We start from the raw sequence: 18,484 nt of genomic DNA on the forward strand, positions 1-18,484 counted from the left end.
TCTGCAACCCCATGGACTGTTAACCCGCCAGGCTCCTCTGTCCATGTAATTCTCCAGGAAGAATAGTGGAGTGGCTTGCCATTTCATTCTCTAGGGGATCTTCCCACCCCAGGAATTGAATATTTTTAAGAAGAAAAAATACTGCATGATTCTACTTACATGAAGTACCTAGAGCAGTCATATTCACAAAGGCAAAGTAGATTGGTGGTTGCCAGGGATTTCAGGGAGGGAGAAATGGGGAGTTAACTGTTTAACAGGTACAGTTTCAGTTCTGAAAGATAAAGTTCTGGAGACGGCTGTTGTGTTGACTGCACAACAATATGAATGTAGTTAATACTACTGAACTGTACACTTAAAAACTATTAAAACAGCAAATTTTAAGCCCAATTTCATGTATATATTCCTGGAGAAGAAAATGTTAACCCACTGCAGTATCCTTGCCTGGAAAATCCCATGGACAAAGGAGCATGGTTGGCTACAGTCCATGGGGTTGCAAAGAGTCAGACAGAAGTGAGCAACTAACACTTCACTTCATGTATGTATTATCATATTTTAAAACAGCTTTAATTAAAGATAATTATGATAAATGTGGCCAGGAACAAGTGAAGTCTATAAACTGCTGAAAACCAAAAATTCCTCAGTAAGTAGTCAGCGGACTTCTGGGTTAGGCCTTCTAGAGTTGTGCCAAAACAGTTCCAAAGCACTTCTCCAATTAAAGACTGAGAGAGAGAGTATGCATATATATTTAAAAATGCCCCCATGAAAAGATGCTCCTCATCACTAATCATTACAGAAATTCAAATCAAAACTGCAGTGAGATCCCACCTTACACCAGTCAGAACAGCCATCATTATAAAGCCTAAAAATAGCACATGCTAGAGGAGGTGTGAAGAAAAGGGAATCTTCCTCCACTGTTGGTGAGGATGTAAATTGGTGCTGCCACTGTGGAAGACCTGTATGAAGGTTCCTGAAAAAACTACAAAGAGAGTTGCCATATGATCCAACAATCCTACTCCTGGGCATATACGCATATAAAATGATAACTCAGAAAAGATACATGGACCCCTCTGTTCACAACATTATTCACAAGACATGGAAACAACTTATATGTCCATGGACAGATGAATGGATTGATGTGGTACATATATACAATGGAATATTAACTCAGCTGTAGAAAAGAATAAAATAATGCAATGTGCAGCAACATGGTGGACCTAGAGGTTATCATACTAAATGAAGAAAGAGAAAGACAAATATCATATGATATCACTTACATGCAGACTCTAAAACAAGCCTATCTATGAAACAAACAGTTCCACAGACACATTAAACAGACTTGAAGTTGCAAAGGGTGGAGTAGAGGAGGGAAAGAGTGGGAGTTTGGGATTAGCAGATGCAAATTTAGCCACTGGCCCACCAGGGGAGTCCAGAAGACTGTTGGTTTTTAATGACTAATATGGTAAAAGCAGGGTTCAGGAATCACACCTCTAGTTCTCATTTATTCTAAGCAAGCAAAAAGTTCTCACAGTCAACATTGCTGCCTCCTTCAAACCTGATCAAATTTTACATAACTTAAGATCTACAGTTTTTTTTTAAGTCCTTCTCAGGTTCACTATTGTGAAATTAACTATATTTTAGTTATCTTTCCTAAAGTGTTAAGATATTACAATTGGCTCAATTACTGAAGCAAATTTGTGGTAAAATGTATTTCTAAAAATAAGCTGATTGACATAGCAAACAGACGTGTGGTCACCAAGGGAGAGGGGGTGGGGAAGGGATGGGAGTTTGACATTAGCAGAAGCAAATTAATATATACAGGCTGGATAAACAACAAGATCCCATTGAATAAACCATAATGGGAAAGAACATTGGAAAAAGAATATATGTATGTATAACTGAATCACCTTGCTGTACAGCAGAAATTTAACACTAAACAAATCAACGATACTTTAATAAAGTTTAAAAAAAAAAGTACCGAAACCTATTTTTAGTCAAAATCAACTAATAATTTCTTTGGTAAAGTTATTCAATCCCAAGTATCTATCTTTAAATCAGAATGTGATCACTGGAAAAGTTTTGGTAACATTTCAGTTCTTAACATTTTCACTGTTTATTGTTTTATTATCCTCAAGATATATATTTTATATCAAATAGTATGTAATAAAAAGCTTAGCAAAAAAAAAAAATTCTGAGATAAACTACATCTAATTCTTTCAAGTTCAGTCTAGAATTAGCAAACATTTCATTTAAAATATAGTGTAGTGGGGAAAAGCTAGAATGAGTCAAAACAGCTAGATTTTAGTTGTAGATTTCCTCCTGCTGCTGCTGCTGCTAAGTCGCTTCAGTCCTGTCTGACTCTGTGCGACTCCAGAGACGGCAGCCCACCAGGCTCCCCCGTCCCTGGGATTCTCCAGGCAAGAACACTGGAGTAGGTTGCCATTTCCTTCTCCAATGCATGAAAGTGAAAAGTGAAAGTGAAGTCACACAGTCATGTCCGACTCTTCACGACCCCATGGGCTGCAGCCTACAAGGCTCCTACATCCATGAGATTTTCCAGGCAAGAGTACTGGAGTGGGGTGCCATTGCCTTCTCCGTAGTAAGCTGAATAGCATTAAATAATTTACTTCACTACTCCAAGTGCAATTTGTCAAATAAAGGCATTGGATTTGTTCATTTATACAAATTCCAGATCTAATTCCATATATACCTTAAACTTCTAAACCTTTATGGTCCCATTTACCTGTAAATCACCAATTATATAATGTTTTGCCTTTTATCCTGGATTAGAAGAGCAGTTATTTGGAGAAGGAAATGGCAACCCACTCCAGTGTTCTTGCTTGGAGAATCCCAGGGATGGGGGAGCCTGGTGGGCTGCCGTCTATGGGGTCGCACAGAGTCAGATACGACTGAAGTGACTTAGCAGCAGTAGCAGCAGTATTTGGTAGAAATGTTTATACCTTTCTGTCAGCATTTTAAAGTAATTTTATTGGGCTGTTTGATTAAATTCTGATCAGAATTGAACTGTTTCCTTAAAAAGATAAAAAGGAACTTGGAAATGTGATTTGAAAGATGCCAGACCTTCACTGATTGCTGATTATATTTTTTCTGACTCTTTTAAGAGTCAGATATAGAAGCTGCTAAGGTAGGAAGGATTGAAAGCAGGAGGAGAAGGGGATGGCGGGACAAGATGGTTGGATAGCATCACCAACTCAATGGACATGAGTTTGAGCAGACTCCAGGAGATGGTGAAGGACAGGGAAGTCTGGTGTGCTATAGTCCATGGGGTCGCAAAGAGTCAGACATGACTGAGTGACTGAACAATACAAGGTGGGTAAAAGGGAATATGACCATGTGTGTAACATAGACAAGAGGATACTTGCAGGACCAAAAATGAGGACTGTGGGTTAAACTGTTAACCTAAAAAAAAACACAAGAAGTCCCAACCCTCAGTACCTCAGAATGTGACCATATATGGAAATAGGGTCTTTGTAGATGTAGTCAAGTTATGATGAACTCATTAGGGTAGGCCCTAGTCCACTATCACTAGTGTCCTTACAAAAATGGGGAATTTGAACACAGACAAAGAGGAAAGGCTGAAAAGACACAAGAAGAATGCCATGTGAAGATGAAGGCAGAGCTAATGATGATGCTTCCATAAGCTAAGGAATTCCAAAAACTGCCAGCAAACCACCAAAAACTAAGAGAGAGGCATATAACATATTGTCCCTCCAAACCCTTAGAAAGAACCAGTCCTGCTGACACCATCTTGGACTTCGAGCCACTACAACTGTAAGATGTCTATAGTATAAGCTACCTAGTTGTGACACTTTGTTATAGCAGCTCTAACAAATTAATACAAGGGGTCAGCAAACAGTATGGGGAAGAGTAAATATTTTAGGCTTTCTGGGGCAGTCAGTCTCTAAACCACTAGTACTTAATACCACTGCTATTGTAGCATGAAACCAGCCAGAGACAATACATAAATGAATGAGTTTATGTATTGTGTGGTTCAGCACTTATTTATAAAATGGTAGTGGGCAGCACTTAGCCCAGAGTCCTTGGTTTGCTTACCCCTGAAATAGAGTATGCAGAAAATAAAAGACTGGTTTGCTCTATAACCAAACTCCTCTCCCCCAGTGCTATAAACATACATATATATGCCTATCAGGAAAGACCACCTTCGGGAGGAATGTAAAGGATATAAGGAAGGGAAAGGAGCCTGAATTGAGTGAATTTACATCCTAAGTCTACCACATTCAAAACTAGAAATGATGTTTAGCTTCTAAGTTTTTTCCAGCAGTGGAACTGCTGAAATCATATTTTCAAAAAGTTAAATATTATGCTCATATGAACATAAACATGTCAAAGATTTTATCCAGTTCATTAGTGAAAGAACCAGTAAGATATTTAGACAAGTTCAAAAAGAGAATTAGAACAGATTTTACATATATAGTCAGAAATGCTGAAATTAATTTTCTTATAGATATAAAACTGCCTAATATCTTTTCAGTTCAATTCAGTTCGGTTTAGTCTCTCAGTCATGTCCACCTCTTTGCGACCCCATGAATCATAGCACACCAGGCCTCCCTGTCCATCACCAGCTCCCAGAGTTCACCCAAACTCATGTCCATCGATCAGTGATGCCATCCAGCCATATCATCCTCTGTCATCCCATTCTCCTCTTGTCCCCAATCCCTCCCAGCATCAGAGTCTTTTCCAATGAGTTAACTCTTTGCATGAGGTGGCCAAAGTACTGGAGTTTCAGCTTCAGCATCAGTCCTTCCAATGAACACCCAAGACTGATGTCCTTTAGGATGGACTGGTTGGATCTCCTTGCAGTCCAAGGGACTCTCAAGAGTCTTCTCCAACACCACAGTTCAAAAACATCAATTTTCAGTGCTCAGCTTTCTTCACAGTCCAACTCTCACATCCATACACGACCACTGGAAAAGCCATAGCCTTGACTAGATGGATCTTTGTGGACAAAGTAATGTCTCTGCTTATATGCTATCTAGGTTGGTCATAAATTTCCTTCCAAGGAGTAAGCGTCTTAATTTCATGGCTGCAATCACCATCTGCAGTGATTTTGGAGCCCAAAAAAATAAAATCTGACACTGTTTCCACTGTTTCCCATCTATTTCCCATGAAGTGATGGGACCAGATGCCATGATCTTAGTTTTCTGAATGTTGAGCTTTAAGCCAACTTTTTCACTCTCCTCTTTCACTTTCATCAAGAGGCTTTTTAGTTCCTCTTCACTTTCTGCCATAAGGGTGGTGTCATCTGCATATCTGAGGTTATTGATAGTTCTCCCGGCAATCTTGATTCCAGCTTGTGCTTCTTCCAGCCCAGCGTTTCTCATGATGTACTCTGCATATAAGTTAAATGAGCACGGTGACAATATACAGCCTTAACGTATTCCTTTCCCTATTTGGAACGAGTCTGTTGTTCCATGTCCAGTTCTAACTGTTGCTTCCTGACCTGCATACATGTTTCTCAAGAGGCAGGTCAGGTGGTCTGGTATTCCCATTTTCCATAGTTTATTGTGATCCACAGTCAAAGGCTTTGGTAATACAATATAATGCTTGGGCTATCTTTCCTACAAGCATTAAGTGAGTTGTATTACACTGGGCAAAATTCATTTGCATTGTTATGAGTGAGAATCATATGCATTACCATCATTTTTCCATAAGATAAAGTCTATCCCTCTAGAGAATGGTAAAATAGATTAGTCAACAGAAAATCAGTCAGAGGTGTGCATTCCTGTAGAATCAGACAATCCCTGGAGGGCCTGCTAGAAAATGGCAAGCCTTCTCTGTCACCATGAAGTGGCATCATTGTATACCCACTGATTGCTTTTCCTCATTTTCAGACCATGGATGATTTTTCTTAACATTAAGCCAGACTGACTTTAGTTATTAAAGAAAGTTTCAGTTTTATACATCTGGCACACATGAGGAATAGTGAGTAAAACATTTAAATGTTCTATAAACAAAACATGTAAATAACTGTGTAGCAAGCTATGAACCCTGGAGAAGATGGAAAGTGGAATGTGGCATCAGGAAATTGAGAACAACTGACAGCCTTGATTAATGTCATATATTAGTTACATTGGCACAAAGGAATACTCCTCCTCATATGACCTGCCTGTTTTTTCCTAAAAAGTGGATACTTCCCATCAACATCATCATCATAACAGCAATAACAATAATTTCAGCTAACATTCATTGAGAGCTCATTTTGTTCCATGCACTGCTTTAAGGGCTTTACATATATTTTCTCATTTACTTCTTACAACAAACGTAACAGTATCCTAATTTTGCAAGTGAGGACACTGAGGCCCCAAATGGTTAAGTAACTTATTCAAGGTCACCTACCTAATCAGTGATAGAATTAAGACTCGGGCAAAAGCACTCTAACACCAGTGCTTCATCAGAGCCCTTGTTGGGAGAGAAACTTCACTGCAATTGCAGCATCTATCTACTTCCCAAGAATTAACAGAATAGAGCCTCCAATTCACCCCTTGGGAACCTTCAAAACCTGAGAGGAGGAAACTACTGTTAATAGTGGACAGAAGCCTGAGGTACTAAAGACTGATGAGATAAGAAGCATTTGAGAGCTGGGACTCATTTCTCATATAGGTTGGATGGAATTTCCTGAGGCAAAGTGGCAGACATATGTGTTTAGGGCAGCCTAAAAGAAGGGCTACAGAGGGAAACTTAGAAGAGTAAGTAGAAGTCAACCACAAGATGGTAGTCAACTCTCAAAACATCAGGAAAAAAAAAATAGTAAATTTATCTGATGTGTTTGTCTCCTAATATGAAGGCAAAGGAACAGCCTCCTTCCTCTCTGGATATCTGCCATACCAGGACAGCAATGGTAAACAGGAGGGTAAGATTCAGAGGTGGTGGAGCTCCAGGAGACAAAGTCTAGGTTGTGGTCATATGAGTGGATACAGTGAAGTAAAGCTTTGAGCCCAAAGTGAATGGGTTGTCACAAGCACGTGATACTGAGAGTGACAGTAGGTTTTAGAGTAAGAGTTTATGTACTTTGAATAAATGAGGGAACACAACATGACACAGGTGTGAAGAACCGACTCACTAGAAAAGACCCTGATGCTGGGAAAGATTGAAGGCAAGAGAAGAGGACAACAGAGGATAAGATGGTTGCATATATCACCGACTTAATGGACATGAGTTTGAGTAAACTCCGGGAATTGATGGACAGGGAAGCCTGGCAGGCTGCAGTCCATGGGGTTGCAAAGAGACGGACACGACTGAGCGACTAAACTGAAGTGAACTGAACTGAATGTGACACAAATGATAGCCAAAAAAAAAAAAAAAACCTGTGTCTGAATGGTGTAGGCTTTTCTTTGACCTCATGTGTATAAAACTAATAGTCCTTCAGTACCTCCATCTAGCAACTCATGTTCTATGACCCTAATTATGTGCAATAGCTACTGGACAGCTATGATATTTGAAATTCCATAGCAAAAAAAAAAAAAAAGAGTACCATTTGGTTGTTAACAAGAGCTTGGGATTCATTCCAATCCCAAAGAAAGGCAATGCCAAAGAATGCTCAAACTACCACATAATTGCAGTCATCTCACATGCTAGTAAAGTAATGCTCAAAATTCTCCAAGCCAGGCTTCAGCAATATGTGAACCATGAACTTCCAGATGTTCAAGCTGGTTTAGAAAAGGCAGAGAAACCAGAGATCAAATTGCCAACATCTGCTGGATCATGGAAAAAGCAAGAGAGTTCCAGAAGAACATCTATTTCTGCTTTATTGACTATGCCAAAGCCTTTGACTGTGTGGATCACAATAAACTGTGGAAAATTCTGAAAGAGATGGGAATACCAGACCACCTGATCTGCCTCTTGAGAAACCTGTATGCAGGTCAGGAAGCAACAGTTAGAACTGGACAAGGAACAACAGACTGGCTCCAAATAGGAAAAGGAACACGTCAAGGCTGTATACTGTCACCCTGCCTATTTAACTTATAGGCAGAGTACATCATGAGAAACGCTGGGCTGGAAGAAGCACAAGCTGGAGTCAAGATTGCTGGGAGAAATATCAATAACCTCAGATATGCAGATGACACCACCCTTATGGCAGAAAGTGAAGAACTAAAGAGCTCTTGATGAAAGTGAAAGAAGAGACTGAAAAAGCTGGTTTAAAACTCAACATTTAGAAAACAAAGATCATGGCATCTGGTCCCATTACTTCATGGCAAATAGATGGGGAAACAGTGGAGACAGTGGCCAACTTTATTTTTCTGGGCTCCGAAATCACTGCAGATGGTGACTGCAGCCATGAAATTAAAAGACACTTACTCCTCGGAAGGAAAGTTATGACCAACATAGACACCATATTAAAAAGCAGAGACATTACTTTGTCAACAAAGGTCTGTCTAGTCAAGGCTATGGTTCTCCCAGTAGTCATGTATGGATGTGAGACTTGGACTGTAAAGAAAGCTAAGCGCCGAAGATTTGATGTTTTTGAACTGTGGTGTTTGAGAAGACTCTTAAGAGTCTCTTGGACTGCAAGGAGATCCAACCAGTCCATCCTAAAGGAGATCGGTCTTGGGTGTTCATTGGAAGAACTGATGTTGAAGCTGAAACTCCAGTACTTTGGCCACCTGATGCGATGAGCTGACTCATTTGAAAAGACCCTGATGCTGGGAAAGATTGAAGGTGGGAGGAGAAGGGGATGACAGAGGATGAGATGGTTGGATGGCATCACCGACTCAATGGACATGAGTTTGGGTGAACTCCAGGAGTTGGTGATGGACAGGGAGGCCTGGTGTGCTGCGGTTCATGAGGTCGCAGCATCAGACATGACTGAGTGACTGAACTAAACTGAACTGAATGGATACTTCATTTTACCACAACTGTAAATCCATTAGAAGTGGAAGGGTAAGTCACTCAGTCATATCCAACTCTTTGAGACTCCATGGACTATAGCCCACCAGGCTTCTCTATCTGTGGAATTCTCTAGGCAAGAATACTGGAGTGGATAGCCATTCTCTTCTCCAGAGGATCTTCCCAACCCAGGGATCAAAGCCTGGTCTCCTGCATTGCAGATGGATAATTCACCATCAGAGCCACCAGGGAAGCCCATAAATCCATTAAGCTTACCTTTATTACATAGTAGGCCTGCGTTTTCTCCTCTTCTCCTTCAGGAGGCAGCATAACAACAGTAAGAATTTCATATCTATTCTTCAGCTTATCAATTTTACTTAGCTGCTCATGAAACTCAGCACTAACATGAAAAGAAAAATTAAACACTGAAAAACAAACAATATACTTTTTTAAAGGACTATACTGTTCTTAGAGAAGACATCTGTATTTGTGTTACTACTGAAACAGTTTAAATAGGTTCTCACTTTGCAGTTTTACATTTCAGTTTGAAAACAGGAAATCAGTCCTGAATATTCATTGGAAGGACTGATGCTAAAGCTGAAACTCCAATACTTTGGCCACCTGATGTGAAGAACCAACTCATTGGAGAAGACCCTGATGCTGGGAAAGATTGAAGGTGAGAGAAGGGGACGACAGAGGATGAGATGGCTGGCTGGCATCACTGACTCCTTGTATATGAGTTTGAGTAGGCCCCGGGAGTTGGTGATGGACAGGGAAGCCTGTCGTGCTGCAGTCAATGGGGTGGCAAAGAATTGGACGTGATTGAGCAACTGAACTGAACTGAACTGTGAAAGGTCTCAGATTTCACCCTATTTAAAAGCTAGCAAGTTAGTCTGCCACTTTCATGGATGCTGGCAGAAAACACAAGATATCTGGGTCACAGAAAAAGGACTTTACCACTCATTGGCATACCAAGTAGCATGAGCTGCCTATTTGCATTGGTTCCCCTTGCTCTTGAAGTCACATGCAAGTGAGGAGGGGATCAAATGGATGCTGCACATACAGTAGGTTTATGTCACAACTGAAGAACTCAAGCTTAGCTAATCCAAATATTTCATAATGGGAAATAAGCAAACATACCTAACCTTTGCTCCGGAGGGAGATACTATCTCTAGCCCCAAGGCTATTCACTATCCAAATATCCTTTAAAAGATAGTCCTATGCAAATCAAAACCACAATAAGATGTCATTTCACACCAGCGAGAATGGCTACTATCAAAGACAAAAAAAATAATAATAAAGTATTGGTGAGGGTGTAGAGAAACTGAACCTTTAAGAACTCTTGATGGGACAGTAAAATGATGCAACCACTATGAAAAATATGGTAGTTCCTCAAAAAGTTAAAAATAAAATAGCCATATGATCCAGTCATCCTACTCCTGGTATATATCCTAAAGAACTGAAAATGGTTTTCAAAGACATGTCTGCACATCGATGTTATTCACAATAGTTCACAATAGCCAAGAAGTGGAAGCAAGCCAAATGTCCATAGGCCAATGAATGGATAAAATGTGATACATACATACAATGAAGTATTATTCAGCCTTAGAGAGAAAATCTATCACATGCTACATGGGTGAGTCTTGCAGACATTATGCTAAATACAATAAACCAGTCAAAAAACACAAATATCAATACTACATGATCCACTTATGTGAGGCATCTAGTGTAGTCAAATTCATACAGGCAGAAAAAATAGTGGCTATCAAGGGCGAGGGGAAGGGGAAAATGCAAAGCTAATATTTAATGGGTATAGAATTTCAGTTTTACAAGATGAAAAAGTTCTAGAGATCTGTTGCTCAAAAATGTGAAAATATTACTACTACTAACTATACATTTTTAAATGGTTAAGATAAATTTTAGGTGTTTTTCACCAAAAATTTTTTAAAATATGGTCCAGAACAGGATAGCTATTGCCTCTCCTCCTAAGGTATGCAGAAATATGAGAAACTTCTGGAGAATTACCTCCTGAGATTTACAGCCTTAAAATTGCTGGTTACTTTCTTCCTTTTATTCCAGTAAATTTATATTTTTAAATCATTTTTAACTTATTTTGTAATAATACTAATAATGCTAATATATGTACAGCAACATGGAGACTCATTTGCCTGCTTACAGCTTCATGAAAATAAGCCTTCTAACCATAGTGAAAAGAAATCTTCAACATACTAGGTTCCTTCTCCTAAAGAAAGTTGATGGTAAAACATAGTAAGTATCAGAAGTTATAGCTTTGCTTATTTTTAAGTATTAATATTATTTCATCAGAAAATATTTACTCATCCTTTATGTGATTGTAAAAGACAAGCCTTGTTGGCCTTTCAGCTTAAGATGGTGGACCAAGCACAAACATGTCTCCTTCCTAAAACAGAAAATATTAAAAGGAAAAAAAACCTACCGACCACAGCTCTGGAAACAAGAAAGATAAGTTTCTTTATGAATGAAAAAATGGAAAACAAATGTGATATGATTGAGAGGAGGAAAAAAAGGAGATACAGAAGATTACGCAGAAATAAGAGCCACTTTCATGAAAGAAGTCTGTAGAAAATTTTTTCTAGAGAAAAGAAATTTACTAAAACAGATGCAAGAAAAAATACAAGATCCACACTGTTCCATAACCAATAAATAAACTGAACCAACAGTTCAACTGAACTAAATCTTCCTCAAAAAACTCCAGATGTCCAAAGGCTTTACCAGTGACGTGTTCGAAAATTCAAGATGTAATTCTGCTCTTTTACAAACTTACCTAGAGTATAGGAAAAAAAGAAACACAAAAATCATTTTATAAAAGTAGATGTAACCTTAATAACCTGATAATTTGACAAGGACAGGAGAGAAATGAACTATAAGCATAGAATGTAAAAATTATATAAAAATATTAGCAAACAAAATCTAGATACATACAAAATATAATATGTGACAGTTACATTTACTACAAGAAGGTAAGTTAGTTTAACTTTGAAAAAGCGATCAATATACAGTTTTCAATTATACTAACATTGAATAAGCTATATCATATCAATGACTGAAAAAAAATCACATAATAAAAGTCAACATTCATTTCTGATTAAAAAAACTAAAACAACCTCTTAGCAAAGAATGAAAATAGATGGGATCTCTCTTAATATTGTAAAAAGAATCTCAAAAAACACTATAGTAAACTTGATACTTAATGATAAAACAATGAACACTTTCCCTTTGAGATCAAGCACCTGCAAGACAAGGGTACCTGCAATCACCACTACTATCTGTCATTGAACTGGAGGTTAAATAGCAAGGACGATAAAGCAAGAACAAGAAAAGTTATAGAGGTTGAAAAGGAAGACACAAAACTGTTGTTTGCAAATGGTATCAATTAAATACCTGGAAGGTAGAATCTACAGATCAACTGTTAGAATTAATAAAAGTTTAAGCAAGGTTGATGAATACTTAATGAAACCAACTGCATTTCTACATACCAGCAACAAATCAAATATGAAATGCTTTAAAAAGAGATAACATTGACAGTAACACTTAAAAAGTAGCATATAATCCAGAAATAAATCTTATACAAGATAGGTGAAATCTCTAGGGGAAAATTGCTTCAATAAATGCAGCTATTGGGTATCCATAAGGGAAAGCATGTTACTGGACCCTTGAGCATGCGTGCATACTCAGTTGCTTCAGTCATGATCAACTCTGTGCGACCCCATAGCCATAGCCCAATAGGCTTCTCTGTCCATGGGATTTTCCTGGAAAGAATACTGGAGTGGGTTTCCATGCTCTTTTCTAGGGGATCCTCCCAACCCAGGGGGTATCTTGGGTCCCCCTGCAGGATCCTGAACCCACATCTCCTGCATCTCCTGCATAGCAGGCAGATCCATAAGGGAAAACATGTTATTGAACCCTTACCACGAACTATACATAAAAATCAATTCCAAGGGAATTGGTGATCTTAATGTAAAATGATAAATCTGCAGAACAAGGAGTTAGCCTAAGGAAATAGAGAGAGAGAGAGAGAAGCATAGATTTGCTACTAAAATGTGGCCTATGTATTATATTAATCTTCCCTGGTGGTTCAAACAGTAAAGATTATGCCTGCAATGCTGGAGACCCAGGTTCAATCCCTTGGTCGAGAAGATCCCTTGGAGAAGGAAATGGCTACCCACTCCAGTATTCTTGCCTGGAGAATTCCATGGACAGAGGAGCTTGGCAGGCTACAGTCTATGGGGTCGCAAAGAGTCAGACATGACTGAGCATACACACACACATTATATTAATAGCCTTTTCAAACAAATAAAAAGATGGATATCCAAGGTGGTGGAGGGAGCAGTCAGTTCTTCTAACACTACTCATGTTTTCAAAATTCATTAGCAGTATTTTAAAATTCTAATTATTACCTTATATTTTGCCGTTCTTGATCAACATATCTTATTTGTGATGCAAGCATTGTTTTGTGAACCTTAATTTCTTCGGTCCGTTCTTCCATAGCTGTGTGTAACTGTTGTTTTCTTTTTTCCAGAGAAAGAACTTCTTCTGCCTTACTGTGAAGCAGTTCTCGAGTACGTTTAACCTCAAGTTTTAAAAGATTGTCTTCTATCATCAAATCCTATCAACATAACAAAATCATCAAATATTGAAACAATTATTTGTATAACCAATCCAAAATACGTTTCTTTGTTATTGCTACTAAAGCCAAACTTGAAAATAGAATTTTTTCTAATTTGACTATTTTCCAAGATATTAATTAGGGTTAAGTTTAGATTGCTCTGAGTCATAACTCTGCTTTTTCCTTTTAAGAGAAGGGTTTATAACTATTCCAACTTTTATTATAATGTAATTGTAAATTCAAGTTTTACTATTAATAAAAAAAAACAAAATGAAGTTATTCCTAAAATTGAAAGTTACAATATCCAGAAAATATATGATGCCCTATGGATAAGAATTTTTATATTTTAAACTAATTCTACAAGATAAAGTATAAATACATTTTTATTTTAAAATAGTTCAATCATAAGTAGAATACTGAAGGAGAGTCATGAGTAGAATAGAGTACAGAAGCAGAAGAGATTAAGAAGAGGTGGCAGGAATACAAAGAACTGTACAAAAAAAGATCTTAATGACCTGAATAACCACAAGGTTGTGGTCACTCACCTAGACTTGGACATCCTGAAGTGTGAAGTGGGCCTTAGGAAGCAGTACTACAAACAAAGCTAGTGGAGGTGATTGAATTCCAGCTGAGCTATTTCAAATCCTAAAAGATTAAGACTTTTAAAGTACTGCACTCAATACACCAGCAAATTTGGAAAACTTAGAAGTGACCACAGGACTGGAAAAGTCAGTTTTCATTGGAATCCCAAAGAAGGACAACACCAAAGAATGTTTAAACTACCATACAGTTGTACTCATTTCACATGCTATCAAAGTTATGCTCAAAATCCCTCAAGCTAGGCATTAATAGTATGTAAACCAAGAACATCTAGGTGTGCAAGCTGGGTTTCAAAGAGGCAGAGGAACCAGAGATCAAATTGCCAATATGTCTTGAACCATGGAGAAAGAAAAGGAGTTCCCAAAAAAAAGAAAAATCTGATACATTAACTACGCTAAAGCTTACTGCGTGGTTCAAAACAAACTGTGGAAAATTCTTAAAGAGATGGGAGTACCAGACCACCTTACCTGCCTCTGAGAAACCTGGTATGCAGGTCAAGAAGCAACAGTTAGAACCAGACATGGAACTGACTGGTTCAAAATTGGAAAAGGAGAATGACAAGGCTGTATATTGTCACCCTGCTTATTTAACTTATATGCAGAGTACATCATGTGAAATGCTGGGCTGGATGAATCACAAGCTGGAATCAAGATTGCTGGGAGAAATATCAACAACCTGATATATACAGCTGATACCACTCTAATGGCAGAAAGTGAAGAGGAACTGAAGAGCCTCTTGATGATGTGAAAGAGCAGAGTGAAAAAGCTGGCTTGAAAATCAACATTCAAAAAAGTAAGATTATGGCATCCAGTCCCATCACCTCATGGCAAATAGAGGTGGAAAAAATGGAAGCAGTGACGGATCAGATTTTCTTAGGCTCCAAAATCACTGCAGACAGTGACTGCAGCCATGAAATTAAAAGGAAAGCTGTTACAAACCTTACCTGGTGACTCAGTGGTAAAGAATCCGCCTGCCAGTACAAAAGATGTAAATTCAATCTCTGGGTTGAGAAGATCCCCTGGAGAAGAAAATGGCAACCTGCTCCAGTTCATGCCTGGGAAATCCCACAGACAGAGGAGCCTAGTGGGCTATAGTCCATGGAGTCACAGAGTCGGACATGACTTAGTAACTAAACAACAACAATGACAAACCTAGACAGTGTGTTATAAAAGCAGAAACACCACTTTGCCAACAAAGGTCCGTAGGGTTAAAAGTGGTTTTTCCAGTAGTCATTATGGATATGAGAGTTGGACCATTAAAGAAGGTTGAGAGCTGAAGAGTTGATGCTTTCGAACTGTGGTGTTGGAGAAGACTCTTGAGAGTCCCTTGGACTGCAAGGAGATCAAACCAGTCAATTCTAAAGGAGATCAACCCTGAATATTCATTGGTAGGACTCATGCTGAAGCTGAAGCTCTAACACTTTCGCCACTTGATGCAAAGAGCCAACTTATTGGAAAAGACTTTGATGCTGGGAAAGATTGAAGGCAGGAGAAGAAGAGGATGACAGAGGATGAGACAGTCAGATAGCATCACCAACCAATGGACATGAGTTTGAGCAAGCTCCAGAAGTTGATGATATACGAGGAAGCCTGGCTTGCCGTACGTAGTCCATGGGGTTGCAAAGAGTCAGACATGGCTTAGTGACTGAACAACAACAGAGTACTGACACAAGATCACACTTAATAGATCAATTTTCAGAAGAGAAAGCCCAGAAAAAATACTCCAGAATATAAGATTTTACTATTGCAAGACAAAGCTTGTTATTTAGAGCAAAGATTAAACCCCCATATCTCATATGTACCAGAAATAAATTCCAGATGAATGAAAGAACTTAATGTAAGAGATGAAACCAAATGCAGCCACTAGAAATAGTAAATGTTTTTAGTGTGACTAAAAAGTTTCTAAGCATAAAAATTATATAGGGAAAAACACTTAAACATATGATGTTTAAAAAAAAGTTTTATGGAAAAAAACTGAAGAGAAGTTTAAAGACAATGGGACAAATACTTATGAGTTAATATACGAAGATCTTTTCCCATGTATTTTAAAAACATAAACCACCTAATGGAAATATATGCAAGAAAATGAACTAGAAATCCAAAAGAAAAATTATAGAAAATAACATAGCAGAAAAAATGCTTAAACATTTCCAATGAAACATAAATATTTTAAATTTTATGCTTAAAATGTTCACTAACTTTAAAATGCAGGATTCTCTGGTGGCTCAGATGGTAAAGTGTCTGCCTGCAATGTGGGAGACCCGGGTTCAATCCCTGGGTCGGAAAGATCCCCTGGAGAAGGAAATGGAAACCCACTCCAGTACTCTTGCCTGGAAAATTTCATGGATGGAGGAGCCTGATAGGCTATAGTCCGTGGGGTTGCAGAGAGTTGGACACAACTGAGCAACTTCACTTCACTCACAACTTTAAAATGCAGACTAAAAACAATGAAACACTATGTTTGCCCATCAAACTAACAGGAATTTTATACAGTATATTATCCAGCCCTGGTGGTGGTGAATAAAATAGAATGCTTATACATTGCTGGTGGAAGTATTAATTGAACCTTCTAGAAGGCAAATGGTTTGAAAATAGTTTCAAGATACTAGAAATATACATTCTTTTGAACCATAATTATACAGCTAGAAATTTATCCTAAGGAACTATATGAACAACTGTACAATGAAATACGTGCACAGTACATGAGAGTACTATCTATAATAGCCAAACACTGAAAATATATATATCCAAAAATAGATGGTCAAATAAATTATAGGAACTTCATGCAATGGGGTGTAGGAAGTCTTTAAAGATACTTAATGTTTAGAAAACATGTATCATATATTTTAAATTTTTTGAATACAATATATAAATCCATTTTCTTTAAAAGACTGAAAGATGATAATATACTATAACACTGCTTATTATCTGTACAGTGATTATAGTAACTTTTTTTCCTTTATAATTTGGTATATTTAAAATTTTTTCTACAATTAGCATGAAAGTATTGGATTTTAATATTATATATAAACATGACTTTATTGCACCTGTTTTAAAGCTTTGGCTTTAGTAAGTTCTTTCTCTGATCTGTCATTGAAGAGGGTTAGTTCATTTATTTTGGTCATGAGGGACTGTTTTTCATCACGATATTTACTATTTGACTTCTTGGTAAAGTAAAGATCATTCTGTAAAGAGGAAAAAAGGTACATAAATACATATTTTAAATAACAATATTACATGCATGACACATTGAATTATATGCTCCATTAAATATTTATAATAATCAGATTTTTAAATCTCACCCCTTCATACTCTGACATCTCTAATAAGATGTACATGGATATTCACATATAAACACTTTCATTTTTATTATTTGTTGATGTTTGGGTTCAGTTTGATTTTAGTAATTCTAGGAAATATCATGTATGATTACCATTCAAACTGAATTATTAAGTGATTGCCATTTATGGGAAGACATGGGAGGGCAGAGTTCAAGTTTTGTTTAAATATAGGGTTCACCTTCTGGATTTCATCATTTGATTCAACCCAAGCCCCAGAAGGTAAAAATGTTAACAGTCTGAGAAAGCAAAGGGTTTTGGTTAACTACAAGCTCTGGAATTAGATGGTCTTAATTACTTATCCGGAGAAGGCAATGGCACCCCACTCCAGTACTCTTCCCTGGAAAATCCCATGGATGAAGGAGTCTGGTGGGCTGAAGTCCATGAGGTCACTAAGAGTCGGGCACAACTGAGCTACTTCACTTTCACTTTTCACTTTCATGCATTGGAGAAGGAAATGGCAACCCACTCCAGTGTTCTTGCCTGGAGAACCCCAGGGATGGGGGAGCCTGGTGGGCTGCCGTCTATGGGGTCACACAGAGTCAGACACGACTGAAGCGACTTAGCAGCAGCAGCAATTACTTATCAGCCATCCAACGCCAGTGGGCAATCTATTCTTCCTTAGTTTTCTCATTTCTAAAATGGAGATGATAACAACACCTACCTACCACGGCTGTTGTGGAGGGTTAAAGAAGTTACTGTAATATGTGCAACAATGTTTGACACAGAGAAATGTAGTTATGATTATTATGTATATAATCACATATTGCTGAAGAGAAAAATGCTAGATAAGATCTAATTCCATCGACTGAATGAATGGGTCATACATACTCATCAGTCTTCCAGCTTTATACAAGTTTGCATCCTCCCTCCCTGGTCAGATGGTAAAGCGTCTGTCTACAATGCGGGAGACCTGGGTTCAATCCCTGGGTTGGGAAGACCCCCTGGAGAAGGAAATGGCAATCCACTCCAGTACTATTGCCTGGAAAATCCCATGGACAGAGGAGCCTGGTAGGCTACAGTCCATGGGGTCGCAAAGA

The 18,484-nt window shown here is 38.1% G+C and overlaps 1 protein-coding gene across 1 annotated transcript in view; it reads right to left on the reverse strand.

Moving 5' to 3' along the window:
* CCDC39 (coiled-coil domain containing 39) overlaps positions 1 to 18,484 on the reverse strand; it is a 52,444-nt gene that overhangs the window by 8,438 nt on the left and 25,522 nt on the right. Inside the window, exons 12-14 of the mRNA XM_010855627.1 lie at positions 17,154 to 17,291; positions 13,299 to 13,507; positions 9,139 to 9,262 (exon numbers count right to left, since the gene is read on the reverse strand). Of these exons, the coding sequence (XP_010853929.1) occupies positions 9,139 to 9,262; positions 13,299 to 13,507; positions 17,154 to 17,291 (471 nt within the window). The remainder of the gene's footprint in view (positions 1 to 9,138; positions 9,263 to 13,298; positions 13,508 to 17,153; positions 17,292 to 18,484) is intronic.

The sequence above is a fragment of the Bison bison genome, unplaced genomic scaffold (genome assembly GCF_000754665.1).
Source record: "Bison bison bison isolate TAMUID 2011002044 unplaced genomic scaffold, Bison_UMD1.0 scf7180017864367, whole genome shotgun sequence".
Lineage (NCBI taxonomy): Eukaryota > Metazoa > Chordata > Mammalia > Artiodactyla > Bovidae > Bison > Bison bison.